This window comes from Cetorhinus maximus, chromosome 20 (assembly GCF_964194155.1).
Source record: "Cetorhinus maximus chromosome 20, sCetMax3.hap1.1, whole genome shotgun sequence".
Lineage (NCBI taxonomy): Eukaryota > Metazoa > Chordata > Chondrichthyes > Lamniformes > Cetorhinidae > Cetorhinus > Cetorhinus maximus.
Genome location: NC_135898.1, coordinates 15,343,522 through 15,358,273, shown reverse-complemented (window position 1 = coordinate 15,358,273; position 14,752 = coordinate 15,343,522). Strand labels below are relative to the sequence as shown.

Below are 14,752 nucleotides of genomic sequence, written 5' to 3'. Positions count from 1 at the left end.
TGTGCAGTGCAGGGAGATGTATTGTTGAAGTATTCACGCTAGCCAGAAAACAAAGATGTACTGAGTCTTCAGAAAGTGGGACTTCATAGATTGTGACAAAAGCTCCCAGTGGAGAGCTACAGTCAAAGGGAATATGGGTCAGAGATGGCACTGAGGCACCAATTCACCCATCAACTCTGGTCTGACAGAGGGATTGGGGAATTTAACATACCATGCATTGAGTGGAATCTTTGTAAATGTATAAGAAAAACTGGAGTAAACAAATCAAAATATTGCAGAGAAAACAGTTGTGACTGCTCATTTCTCCTGTCCTCACATTGTCTGAAGCAACTCATCCCTATGCTGTATCCTAACAGATTGTTAAATACTTTCTGAAGTGATGACTGTACCTCTTTCCCTCATTTGAAACACAGAATGGTTTTTGCATTAATATCCGCTATCAAAAGGGTGCTTAAATAATTTAAAATAAAACTCTTTAAAAAAAAATCCTCAAGATTGAAATGCTCCAACATTAATTTAAAATGATGTGAGACACACATACAAGAGTGTATTTTGCAGACACAGGCACTGTGGGCTGAATGGCCTCCTTCTGTGCTGTATCACTGTGCCACAAATGCACAAAATAATCTGGAGATTGAGGCTTGGGGCTGAAAAATTTTGGTCTCTGATGTAAGTAAATGGTACAAGTAAACAGCAAAGCATTACAAATAAAAAAAAGTCTTTCCTATTTAAATAATCTATCTTACTGACCTCCAGGAAAAAAATGCATGGTTTGAATTACAGCAAACTTTAAGATTTACAAAGATTACTTCTCAATGTGCTGCAGCATTTACAAAATACAAAGTGACATTTAACATAAGGTAAAGATGTTAATTTGGCAAAACTCACGTTATCACTCGAGGCTTTGTCTTCTTGGGCGACGCTTTCACTGTTTTCTCCTCGTCAGGAGCTACCTCCAGATTGGTGTGTTCAGTCCTGTCGGTCACCAGCTCAAAGGGAGCAAGGGGCTCCGATGTGTTGGCTAAGGTTTTTGATGGCTTGAAAGGGTCAACTGAATCATCAAAATTATCAGGGTCAAATTTATACGGGGCCTTTGGCCGCGTTGGAGAGTTCTGCAAACCAGAGGAGCTGCCAAATGGGTTGAAGTTGGGATCATCCCACTCCGAAGAATCCAAATTGTGGGACTTTTTAGTAATGGGAATGTCATCAAAGTTCGTGGTGGGGCACCCATTGTCCTTTTCCACAGGAGCAGTGGCCTTAACCACAGCCGCTCGCTGTTTCTTCCCACTTGTCTTGCTGCCAGGTTTTTTGCCCAATTTCTTTGGCATTAGCATCCGATTCTCTGCATTTTCTTTGTCATCTGAGAAGTCAAATTCCAGCTTAAGTGCTGAGCCTTTGGGATCCGATTGTGGCCCCACCTCATCCACTTCTGTTTCTGCTGTGTCTAAAGACACCGAGGGCTGTCTGTTTACCGGGGGCGAGTGTTGAAGTCTGGATGCTCCTGTGTTAAAAGGGTTCTTACCCTCATCAAAATTACTGGGGTCAAAATTATAGGCTGATGTCCGTCCCATCACAGCATCATCTTCCACCGCTGTCCTGGGTTCGAGTGTCTCAACAGCCACCTTCTCCGAGGTGGGAGGTTTTCCCTTTTTTTGTTTGGTGATGCCAGGTGGAGGCGGTACATCCAAGGCCTGTGCCTTTTGGCCCATTGCTGGTGCTTCTTCCTCAGAAACAGTCATATCTCTTTCTTGGACACCAGTCACTTGGATTTTTGATGTGGTATCAGGCAGCAGTAAGTGACTTGCTGAAGCAATTGGTGGAGAATCTCTGCCTGTTCTTACTTCATATGCAATTTCCTCAATTTTCAGAGAGCTTTGCACTGTGGAGGAGCTATTGGCATCAATGACGTTCTCAAAAGCTGTGCTGCCAGTAGTGTCAGTTCCTACTTGGTCATGTGGCTTGAAGCCTTGTGAAGCATCACACTGGGCTGGCTCCAACAATGACTCTCTCTCAGCTAGACTCTTCAAAGGCAGTGGAGATTCTGCAAACAACTGTCTGTCTTCTGGTTTCAAGTCCGCTGCAGACAAAGGCAGTGTGGTCAATGGAAACAGAGAACAGAAAAATGAGAGACTGTGATACAGCAACAGATATCTCAGCAGAAACAGCTAATCCAATTTTCCTGGGTTTTGTAGTTTCATCAAGCTGCATGGCCAAAGAACAGCAACCCTTTAACATGTTGAGGTTTCCATCAAATATAGCACTCACTGCACGCTGATACACCCAACCATTCCAGTGTAAGAGTCTATTGGATACTGCTTCATAAAAAGAATCAGACACATTAAGAAATAAGTATAAAAGCAGAGGCACTATTTGCAATCTCGTTCAGACTGTGTTCCCTATATTGGAACTGTGTGCACTATATTGGAAATCCAATGTTGTCATGCTGCAAGGTAGTCAGTCATGTCTCTGATTATTCCCTTCGATCTCATTCATTCCACCAGGGGATTTACAAAGGAGAGGCCAAGCACTTCCCCACAAAGGTGGAAAACCTCAAAATAGGGATGAAGCCACAAACACGTTGCTCCCTCTCACCAGACAGCCATTGTTCCACAGCGGTCAGCTACAGAGCAATGGCAGAGGTCTGGTGCCAAGTTGCCTACATTTCTGCTTGGCCAACGAGCCTAGAGGCTTGGAAACAATGTGAAAGAAGAGGCAATATAAAGCCATTAAATAAAAATAAGAATCTTGCAGAACTGTGAGACACAGAAACAGTGCTTAGGAATTCTTTCTACAGAGGATGAAGGGCCTGTAGGAACCACAGGACAGTAATGCAGTTTTAAAGTCGCCAGAAAACTCAATGATACAGGGGCTTCATGACCTTCTAAAATGATGTGACAAACACAACAGGATGGTACAATAGTAAACACAACATGGAAGGTGTACTCTTCTATGGTTTAAACAGCAATTTCTGGTATGATATAATAGCCAAATATTTTAAAAATTAAGTCTCACAATGTCCACTTTAAATGAGAGGCATGGAGCATGGTATCCAAAAGGTGCTTCAACAGGTAAAAGGATGCTATCACCACCCTTGCCAACAACATATGCCAAAACCAAAGACAAACAAAGACGTAGCAAAGACGATTTGCTTAATGGCAAATTAAAGTTTACATTTCTGAGCTGGCAGGAAATTAAAGCAGTGTGGTCAAAAGGACAATTCTAACAAGAGCTTTATAAGCAAAAGCAAAGGGAATTATGTGCGTTTTACAGCACTACTTTCAGAGTCCACACACTGCCTCCAGAACAATGCAGTCATATAGCATTTGTCACAGTTGATCAAGGGCTGGTGCAGAGTAGCCCTGTTAAGAATCCTACAGAACTGATTTGCCACTTTATGTTAATAGATACTTCAGAGGTATTGGATGAGGGTCCATTTGGAAATGTGGTGTTGGATAATTATAGTGGCGTGTTTAGGAATGGTTCAAGAGCGAATATAACAGGCAGTTTGAATTTTATTAAGTAAAAGCGTTCACAACCAGGATGTGGACTTCAACTCGCTTATATTTCATTAAACAAAAAAAAGTGCAATGCCTTTGTTGTATTTTCACAATAATTTTCTTAAAGATAATTGACAGCCACTTCTGACCAGCCAGTCCTGTCTCCCTCAGGGTTAGCTGTAGTGCCAGATACAGACACAAAGAGATGAAAACCAAATAGTTCAATCACCAAATAAGGCAATAAGTTCCTTTAAAAGGAGTGACGCCACCCAGCACCCCAGCCCCCAAATCTGATGTGCGTCTAGAACGGGCTTCCATAGAAATGAACAGAAAAAAAGCACCCGCTTACACTAGAGGAAAAATAGATTGGTAAATATCATGACATGCAATTTGCATCCTGCTACATGTGTTTTTAATGCTGAAAATTATTAATTGCACTCCAGAAATGAACATTCCTGAATCTGAGAAGAGTCGCTTGAATGCACTAAAGATCTGTGCTCAATCCTAAATGTCAGCCATTGCCTCTGCAGTCAAAGAATATGATGATCTGCACTGAATGTTCCTGCTTGTTCACAGGTCTATGTTCTAATGCTATAAAGTTACACACCAGTAAAAATGTAATATTTCTCCAAACTCAACTATAACTGAATTAGTTAGAAACATTCTAAGGAGAGTGGTTTTTCAGTCCTATTCTCAGCTTGTTTAAAAAGGGAAAAGGTAAACAGTAAAAGAATGACCCAGACAAACCCACAATCGGGTACATAGCAACACACGAAGAGGCCATTTAGCCCCTTGAGACTGCTCCGCCACACAATTAAATCATGGCTGAACTTTGACCAAATTCCATATCTGCACCTTGGCCCCATATCCCTGAACACCTTTGGAAAATAAAAGCTCATCAATCTCAGCTTTAAAATTTATAATTGACCTGGCATCAATTGCTGTTTTCAGAAGAGAATTTCAAACTTTTCCCACCTCTGCGCATTGAAGTGGTTTCCTCATTTCATTCCTGAAAGACCTGGCTTTGATGTTTACACTATGCCCCCCCAGGTCCTAGTCTCTCCAACCAGTTTCTCTCTATCTACCTGATCTGTTCCCCTTATTATCTTGAGACGTTCACTCAAATCACCCTTAAAACCTTCCAAGTTTCAGGGAATACAAGCCTAGTTTGCATAATGACAAAAGCAAAATACAGCGGATGCTGGCAACCCGAAATCAAACCAGAAAACGCTGGAAAAACTCAGCAGGGGAGAGAAACAGAGCTGAAGGTGAGTCTTAAGGACTCGAAACGTTAACTCTGTTTTTCTCTCCCCACAGATGCTGTCAGACCTGCTGAGTTTTTCCAGCATTTTCTGTTTTTATTCTAGTTTGCATAATGTCTCCTTGTAATTTAAGCCTTGGAGTCCAGGTATCCACGCCCTCCAAGGCTAATAGTCTCCTTTCTAAAGTGTGGTGCCCAGACTGCTCCCAAGTCTGACTGACACTTTTACATCGAGTACACAAGAATGTTCCTTACAGAGAAATAAAACCGACTGTTTTATTTCTGCTCCTGGTCTTACAAAAGCTCTCAGCACTGGACAAATATCCATTCTGTTACCACGTTCATTCTTGTATCAGTCTAATGTAACAATGTAATGCACAAATCTTTAGTAACCAGAATATCAATAGTTGATCAGGAGCACTGGGCACATACTTCAGAAGTCATTTTTTGTTCATCTTAGTGGAGAGTCATGCGACTTGATCCCAGGTTTCTGCTGCTCAGAGTTGAGCTTGGGATGACTTCCCTCCCAGTTTTTATCTGCCGCCTAGTTGGGAAGTTCCTGACCTTTGCTTGGCCCTTTTATCATCATGACATGGCTGATATTGGGAGTATACTTCCGATTGTATATCAAGTGGTCCTAATGAAGCCTTGCAGCTGCAAGGTGAATTGATCATTCTGGTTCCAATCTGAATCCCCTAGTTCAGATCTCTATTCTTTATCCTCATTGCAATTGCAAATATCAACCTCTATTTTCTTCCACTCTGATTCACGGCGATGCACAGAGTGTTCAATTTAAATTGCCTTCGAGGATAAAGCTTTAAAGCAGAAGACTTTAGTTTTGTTCCAGCTTATACTCCACAGGATGCTAAATCACCACGTAATACAGTCAGAGCTGGTACAATAACACAAAGCAAAAGACAAAAATAATCATTGGAATACTGTGTTAAAAAAGACGGAGGACATGCCCAGAGAGAGAGAGAGAATTTGCCTCCTCAAAACATCTGATTCTTGGAAACTCAACAAGGCACATATTGTCATGAAAATATAATAATTTTTATAAAATTTGTGATTTATTGTAAAGGTAGGTTAATAGTGGGGTTTGGATTAGTTTCTCTGTGTGGATGTGTGTGTGTGGAGGAGATTTAATTGAATTGGAGACAGCTGGTCTGGAGCTTTTGAGTTATCAAAGGGGAAGCTAGGTTCGAAATGCTAAATACGTAAACACGGCTGAAGTTTTGGAATGCGAGGGGTGAGGAAAATTTGCATTTTTAGATAAATTAGAGTAGTTTGAATTTCAGGGATGGTAGGATGTTACACCTAGCTAAAAGAAGCTAAGCCAAACAGTGTGTTTATTTTTCCCCAAATATTGCTGATAATATAAATCTTTCAAAGTACTCATATTATGAGAAAAGTAAAGTTGCAAAGACATTTTAGGAACAATGGAATTTACATTAAAAAGGAAGAAACATGTATAAAGGAGATGAGGTTATGTGTAAGGGAGAAGGCATTCTAGGATCGAACACAAGTGTGAAAGGCCTCCAGCCTCTGTGCATCAGGTTGCTGTCTGTAGGAACCGAAGCTAAGTAAACGCACTTTGAATATCACTGACCAGGGTATTGTGTGCTTTGCCTGGGTGAGTTGAAATCTATTTTGATTTCCTGTTGCCTTAACGAAGGTATAACTGGGAGTCAGGTTAATTAGGCGAGTTAGGAGTTATTATAGTAGTAATTTGTGGACCTATGCATGTGCTTAAAATCTTTTATTGATAAATGTTTAATTTAGTTTTTTTTTAAATCTCAAGTCTCGGTGGACTTATTATTACTGAATTCAAGGCACAGATCTCGAAGTAAAATACAAATTACAAACAGCTGTGGCCGCTGTTTCAAGTTTCCCCTCTGGGATTTGAGAAACTCGGCATTTACCATCCGCTGTGCCACAGCCATATTCATTTGTCTAAGGATTGCACACCACCTTTATCAGACTCCTCGGGACCAACTGCTTTGGTTTGTTTAATGATGTTCTAAACGCACACATGAAAACACACTCTGGTTGGTGTGACTCGTGAAATCGTAAGTGATGCTGCGCAAAGCGAAAGAGCAAACCACCCCTTCGGTTTCTTCACTAAATTCTCTTTTATGAAACTGAAGGCTTTGGCTCCTGAGCTTTTGTATTGTCAAGACTTTGTAAAGTTTGTGTGTGTATGCAGCTAAAGGAGCTAAAAAGGAAAGGGCTGTCCATCAGTGGTGAGGGTATTGTTTCATTGGACACACAGTGGGCAAAGGGTAACTCTTCCCCTCATTTGCTGTGAACAGGCAGAGTCTCTGCATGTGCACCTCCTCCGGACTCTTCAAAAGCTAGATAAATGCCCATCAAAATGCAAGAGATTTTCTACAACACATGGCAAATCTTTTTTGCTGTCCACAAGTCTGGAGCCAAAATCCTCTTGCCTTACAACGGAAGGACTGCTATTGTGTAACTAAGAGTCTTGCAATGAAGCCGTGCAAATCTTGGACGAGTAGTAAATTGCATTTAAGCAAATCCAATAACTTTCTTTTACTGCTTTCAAGTGAAGTTCCAGGCTCTAAGAAACTTGTATTTGGTCCAAAAAACAGTCCTCTGAACTTCAGTTCCCACCACTAAACTCCACTTCTTATTATTTCACAGACATGAGTCTCTGAGTGAATGTTTTCCACTATTCCACAATAGCCACCGATTGTTCAGGAGAGCTCAATTGGGGTTTTTGTCAATAGCTGCTCCTGCCAATTGCCTTTTCACTGGAATCAAGGACGTATTTTAAGCATCTGCCGTATCTTTTGCTGGGGTGAAGGCTACATTTTGACAGGATGAGCGGGAGGATGTGGTGGGTCATGGGGAGAGGGGAATAGGCTATGAATAAAAAAAAGTTAAACAGCAGCAAGGAGTGGGAATTAATAGCCTCACTGAAGCCTTCTAGCAATTTTAATCCTGGGCAATAGAGCAAGATGTAGATGAACTAAGTCCCGCAGAATGACTCCTACACCTGCTTGGATCAAGGGCTGTAATGGCTCCTGGAAATGTGAGTCATGTTTTGCAGTTCAAATTGTGGCCAGTTGTTTGGCAGGGGAAAAAGGGTCCAGCTAGCTGGAGAGAGGGTATGATTAAGTCCCAAGATGTTCAGGCAGCTGTTAGCATGTGTCAAGTTGCTTGTCTGAGCAAAGACAAAGGAGTCTCGGGAGCCAAGTTTATAAAAGGTTAATGTTTTTTTTAAACTTGCGAATTGTTTACGCTTCGCGACCAATTTTATTTTAACAGGGTTATGATGGCGTTCGTGAAGAGCTGTCATTGGGATCTTCCACTGAAATGTGGAGTGGGGAACGGAGATGTTACCCACCACAGGGCTAGAATTTAGGGAAGAGACTGCTTCTATCTAGATCCTGCCTCGTGTATCTTACCCGGAAGATTCTAGTGCAGAATTGACGTTCCATCTGCCCAGCCCACCCATATCAAGGAAGGATATTGGTGAAGCTGTCTGCATTGCAGGGATTCAAAGCAGTCCTTCCTTCTATGACCCAAATGGAACTCTCACTGGCCGAGTGCTGACACAAATAATACTCAAGTCTTCGGAGATTAAGTAAGTGTCCTCTGTGAGAGAAAATTCTGCTTTAAAATCATGCTCTATAAGGGAATTAAACTATGGATTAAATTGTGCAGCTTTAACAAATGCCTGTATAACCTCAAGTACCATAGTTTCGACTCTAAGTGAGCTTTTGTAATGATAGCTTGCATATTTTATTGCAAATGTACTAAACCAGTCAAATTCAGTGCATAACTGATGAGGTGTCCGGATGGGCAAGAATTCTCTTACTTAGGAATGTTATAGATTAGAAGCTAACACCAGATGGCTGGGACCAATCAAAAATCGATTACCTGCCCTGGTAACTGGTCAATTGGCTCAAGTGGTTTGTAAAGGCAGGGACGAACTAACTGTTTAGCGCGTAAGAAAGAAGGTTGAAATGATGTTCTTTGCAGTGGACAGAAGAACAAGCCAAAAGGAAAGGATTGGCCCTACCCTGGATCAGAATACTACATAAATTACAAGCAGATTACAGAAGGCTAAAGAAACTACAGAAGTCTGATAAGTCCACACGATGAATCCAGTCCTGATTGTTGCACACCCTATCATCTGTAGTCAAAGCAGGAAATATAACCTGTTAAGCTGAGTTCATTACTGCCTAGTTTGTCATATTTTATGCTTAATAAATCTATCCACTTTGCTACAATATTATGCTCTTGCTGTTGACCTATTTATCATGCCCACATTCCTTACCAGTAACTAAGTATCCTGTGTGTAATTGGGGGCCCACTCCCCCACATTGCTGCCAGCATGGTGGGTCCATTGGAATTTTAGGACCATTGGGTTAAGCAGTGAACCAGCGAGGAAAACAGTTGACAGACTCAAGGGAATTGCCCTTGTTGTGGTTGTGAAAAAGAAGACTGTGCACTGTTATTGGAGAAGACAGGGAATAGCACAAGGTGAATCGTTTATTCGGAGAGCGAGTAGAGACATGATGGGCTGAATGGCGTCCTTCTGTTCTGTAACAATCCTGTGATTCTGTTTATTCTGTAATTCAGTGATGGACTAGAATGGTCACTGTAAAGATTTTAAAAGTCAGATACAGCACATCATCTAATAATCTGTATCATATATTACATGCACACCTTGATAATACAAGGGTGTAATATACCTTCGCTTGGGTGTCCTCCTTTGAGTGCACCATATAATCTTAATTTAAAATGTAATCTTTCTTGATTTATGCCCCTCTTAAAGTAAGCAAAACTCTACTTTTTTTTTGCAAAGCTCTCTCTGTGCTCATAAATCCCACATCCAACATTCTCCATTGCTTAATTGCACAAGATTGCACCTCGCTTGTGTGACTGATTCACGAGAATCTCAGGACTTGGTTTGCCTACAATCAAGAGACCAGAGAAAGCCCTTTGGAATCTGTCCAAATCAAAAAGCAATTGGAAAACATTCAATTTGAATAAAAATCAGGACTCACAAGAAAGTAAAAATGATTTTGTGTTCGGAGTGATGCATCAGCCGGACTATCTGTGCATTAACTATCAGATAAGCAGTCTCTTAGTTCCTTCGCCTCCGTCGCATCTGTTCTGATGATGCCATTTTCAAAAACAGTTCCTCTGACATGTTCTCCTTCTTCCTTAACCGAGGTTTTCCACCCACAGTGGTTGACAGGGCCCTCAACCGTGTCCAGCCCATCTCCCGCGCATCCGCCCTCACACCTTCTTCTCCCTCCCAGAAACATGATAGGGTCCCCCTTGTCCTCACTTATCACCCGCATTCAAAGGATCATCCTCCGCCATTTCCGCCAACTCCAGCATGATGCCACCACCAAACACATCTTCCCTTCACCCCCCCCCCGGCGGCATTCCATAGGGATCGTTCCCTCCGTGACACCCTGGTCCACTCCTCCATCACCCCCTACACCTCAACCCCCTCCCACGGCACCTTCCCATGCAACCGCAGAAGATGCAACACCTGCCCCTTCACTTCCTCTCTCCTCACCGTCCAAGGGCCCAAACACTCTTTTCAAGTGAAGCAGCATTTCACTTGCACTTCCCTCAACTTAGTCTACTGCATTCGTTGCTCCCAGTGCGGTTTCCTCTACATTGGAGAGACCAAACGCAGACTGGGTGACCTCTTTGCAGAACACCTTCGGTCTGTCCGCAAGCATTACCCAGACCTCCCTGTCGCTTGCCATTTCAACACTCCACCCTGCTCTCATGCCCACATGTCCGTCCTTGGCTTGCTGCATTGTTCCAGTGAAGCTCAACGCAAACTGGAGGAACAGCACCTCATCTTCCAACTAGGCATTTTACAGCCTTCCGGACTGAATATTGAGTTCAACAATTTTAGATCATGAACTCTCTCCTCCATCCCCACCCCCTTTCCGATTTTTCCCCCTCCTTTTTGTTTTTTTCCAATAATGTATATAGATTTTTCTTTTCCCACCTATTTCCATTATTTTTAAATGTATTTCCATCCATTGTTTTATCTCTACCTTTTAGCCTTTTTAGATTCCTTCACCCCACCCCACCCCCACTAGGGCTATCTGTACCTTGCTTGTCCTGCTTTCTTCCCTTAATTAGCACATTCCTTTAGATAACATCACCACCTTCAACACCTCTTTGTCCTTTTGTCTGTGACATCTTTTGGTTATCTCCACCTATCACTGGCCCTCTATCCAACTCTACTTGTCCCACCCCCACCCCCCCCACCTTAAACCAGCTTATTTTTCACCTCTCTTTCTATTTTTACTTAGTTCTGTTGAAGGGTCATGCGGACTCGAAACGTTAACTGTGTTCCTCTCCACAGATGCTGCCAGACCTGCTGAGTTTTTCCAAGTATTTTTGTTTTTGTATCAGATAAGCTAGTTTGAACATGCAGCCCAGCAGTGCCTCAGATGACATTGCATAAGCACAGTGAAACTAGGCCAATATATGAACACTACTAAAATGGATTAACCGATAATACTTGGTCCATATAATCTTCTGGAGTAGATTCAATTGCCTGAGGGGGCTGGAGAGAAATTTTCCAGAATAATCTTTTACAAGTCCTGGGTTTCTCTGCTTTCTCACCTCTCCCCGGAGACTACATGCTTGTGGAAGAGTAGGGAATGCCTGGTCATAATGCATCAGTCATCCTGGGTGGAGGGAAAATTTGATGGACCAGCTGATCTCTTCCAGTTCATCATTTTTGTGTGAAACACTCCAACTGGTGTCATGCCCAACTTGAAGCAATAAGCTCCCGTGATCCAACCATATCTAGGGTGAATGCTCAGTTCAAAATTGTAAAATCTCACACGCACAAAAAAGTGTCAGCTGTGGTTCATAAGCTTTTGACTCAGAGGCAAAGATGAGAGTTCAAGTCCCAATCCAGAGAATAGAGCACAAAAACCTAGGCTTACTCCATTGCAGTAATGAGGGTGTACTGCACTGCCGAAGGTCTCATCAAAAAAAATGGCACCTATGTCTCAGGTGGACATCCTATGGCACTATTTTGAAGAAGAACTGGGGAGTTATCGCTGGTGTCATGGCCAAAAAGTTAACATGACAAACAAATTATCTGTTCATTACACATGACTGTTGGAGCTTGCTGTGTGCAAATTGGCTGTTGCATTTCCTACAACTAGGCTTCAAAAGTACTTCATTGGCTGGAAAGCACTTCGTGATATCCCAAGGCTGCAAAAGATGTTATATAAAAGTTGTTGATAGTGCTTGGCTTATTTCATTTCCTCTTTCATGAGATAACCCTAACTTGCCTAGCTTGGAAAAGGTTTATTTTCCCTCAGAAATTCTCAAATGCTGTCCCTGAACTTTGAAGTTAGAGTTTTTGATAATCTGCCTACAGACAGCCTGCTTACACTCCAAGGGCTCAAGCACACAAGTATGGCCTTGTTATGAACTAGATTGTATTGGCTGAACATCAAGGATGTTCTGAATCCAAAAGCTATAAATAGCGAAATGTATTAGACTGGTGATTGCAGAACTGGATCATAATTTGTGAAAGACATTGACATTTGGATAATTACACTGGAGGAATCACATCAAGTGGAAACAGAAAGTGGTAAAGTAAGAGTTTAGTGTTCAGTGGATAGCAATTGTTCTGAACTCTTATTTCTTTGGAATCCACCTGTTAAATTTGAAAACTTATTCAGGATAGATTCTTCCTCCCCTCCCACCCTGCCACCCACTTACAGACAAAACAATTTAGGAGACAAAATGAACAGGGCCGTACAACTTGGTGCATTATCATAACATGCAACCGGCAAGGCTGATTGTCTGACTCAGCATCAACAAAAAGAGCAGTGTTCAATGTCACCCTCTCTGACACATGAAAGAGATGCTTCCATTATTCATACTCACTTACCTGGACATGAGGAAAAGTGATGCCCTGTGGTCTGTAAGCTGTCCCTGTTGTTTGTGGGACAGAGAGGAGGAGGGAATTACTGTTACCCTTTCAGCATAGAATCTCATCTAAAAAAACGTTGTAAGTGGAAAAACAGACAAGCCTTTTAATTCAGGAACCATCTCTGCTCTAACTTTGTAAAGGCTCCATTAACTTCTCTCACTGAGAAGACAGCCCATACTGACAGAAGGGTCTATAATTGTGACTACATGGTGACTCTGCATCCCTCTCTCTCTCCTAAAGAATAGTCTCCCCAGAAAAACTGTCAGCTACTTCTGTATGACCAATTGCAAACATCACTGACAAAACTCAGGGAGCAGGTCGTCTGCCAGCATCCTCTCTCCGCCATAGTATGGTTATGTATCACAAAAAAACATAGCAGAGAAAACCAATAAAACCATAAAACACAATGACTACAGCTAAAAGGACAGCCCAAACCAGCTGATATAGTCTCATCCTGATAATTGTCTTGCTTTGGTGCTCATTTTTCTTATGAATTATCCATTAACTTGAGTTAATCAATGTCAAAAGCACAAACATTTAGCGCCAGCAAAACTGAATTCTTAGACAATTTGAAGTAAACAACTTTAATTGAAGAGCAAGATGGTTCTCGAATAGATTATAATTGTTAGCTACCCATTGTTCAGGACTAGCATGATTGCAGACAACTGAAGATTAGACATGGAGATGCAAGAATCTCCAAGTTACAATTATCTAGGGAAGAGTGTAGATTGAATTTGTTGGAGTCTTTAGAAAAGCGAACGTTTTGTGCAACTGTATGGGAGTTTGAGACTTTTGATCCTGGTCTTATTTTATGTCACAAGTCAATGAATGTTAATGTCTGTGAAGACACTTGATCCAAAAAGGGTACAGTCTAGTGTGGACAAGTTAGGATCAACTGCTTTCTTCTTAGTTGCAAGTAGATGCCTATGTTTCTTCTGGGATCCCACCATTAAGAAACTTGCACATACTTCATGGGACACTTAGCATTTGAGCTATTTTGTTGGTAAACTGCAAGTTCAAGAAGCATTTCTCCTTCAAAGAGGCCAATAAACAGTTGAGAATTCCCACTCAAATAATAGCAGTTACTGCAACATTTGGATGGTGTTGGGTTAACCCTTTTCCACTCGAAAACAGCCAAGATTTTCCACTCGAAAACAGCCAAGAAAATGCTTGTGAACTCCCACTATGAGAAAACTTGGGATTTTTTATTCCCTCAACAGGACACGGGTATGGGATCAGGAACCATGCTGGGTGGTCAACAGTATGTTGAGACTGGGGTCAAACGAGCAGGATCTCATGTACTACATTATCTTGGAGGGAGGACGAGGGGAGATTGAAATTGGGAAAGATGCGGGTTCAGGGCCAGGGCAGAGGGGACCTTGGTGGGCAAGTGGAAGGGTGGGATGCAGCAGAGGCAGGTCACTAGATGGTCTCAATTTTAAACTCAAAGTAGTTGTTGAGCTCTTTGCACTTATTGAAGCAAGAGTGGCGGAGGCAGAGGAGAAGGATCTAAGGAAGTAAGTAGAGAAAAGGCACAAGGTCAACTTTGCCCTTGAAGATCCTCAGTGAGCATGGGTACTAAAGACAATTCAATCAGCACCTCCCCCTTGCTTCAGAATCAGCTAGTTCAAGGGAACAAACATAGGATCTTCGTAACCTGGACGATGCACTGCATAACTTCAATCACCTTCCCGAATGAAATATTCTGCAAGTGCTATCATGACTGTCTCAACATCTTGTAAGCCCTGGTCTTAAGGTACCTTCTTGAAGGTACAATAGAGTTATGAAATATGGCATGGAGTTATAGTGGATCAATTTAGATAACAATTAGATTGCTGATTATTTCTAATTGTATATCCAGTGTCATTAGTTGACAAAGGCAGATGGGAGGGTGTCCTCTCCAGGGAGCTAGCCTGGCTGAAAGAACTGACTGACTAAGGGCCAATGATAGGTTAAAAAGGCCAAATGCAAAAAGATCCTTCAGAGGTCCACCTAATTTTTTGCCAGTGAAAGTATGTTGGATAA

General features: G+C 42.0%; 1 protein-coding gene across 2 annotated transcripts in view; it reads right to left on the bottom strand.

The window, feature by feature from the left end:
* tacc1 (transforming, acidic coiled-coil containing protein 1) overlaps positions 1-14,752 on the bottom strand; it is a 90,647-nt gene that overhangs the window by 55,718 nt on the left and 20,177 nt on the right. For both annotated transcript variants that reach the window (XM_078565620.1, XM_078565619.1), the window contains exon 3: positions 889-2,077. In XM_078565620.1, coding sequence (XP_078421746.1) covers positions 889-2,077 — 1,189 coding nt within the window. The remainder of the gene's footprint in view (positions 1-888; positions 2,078-14,752) is intronic.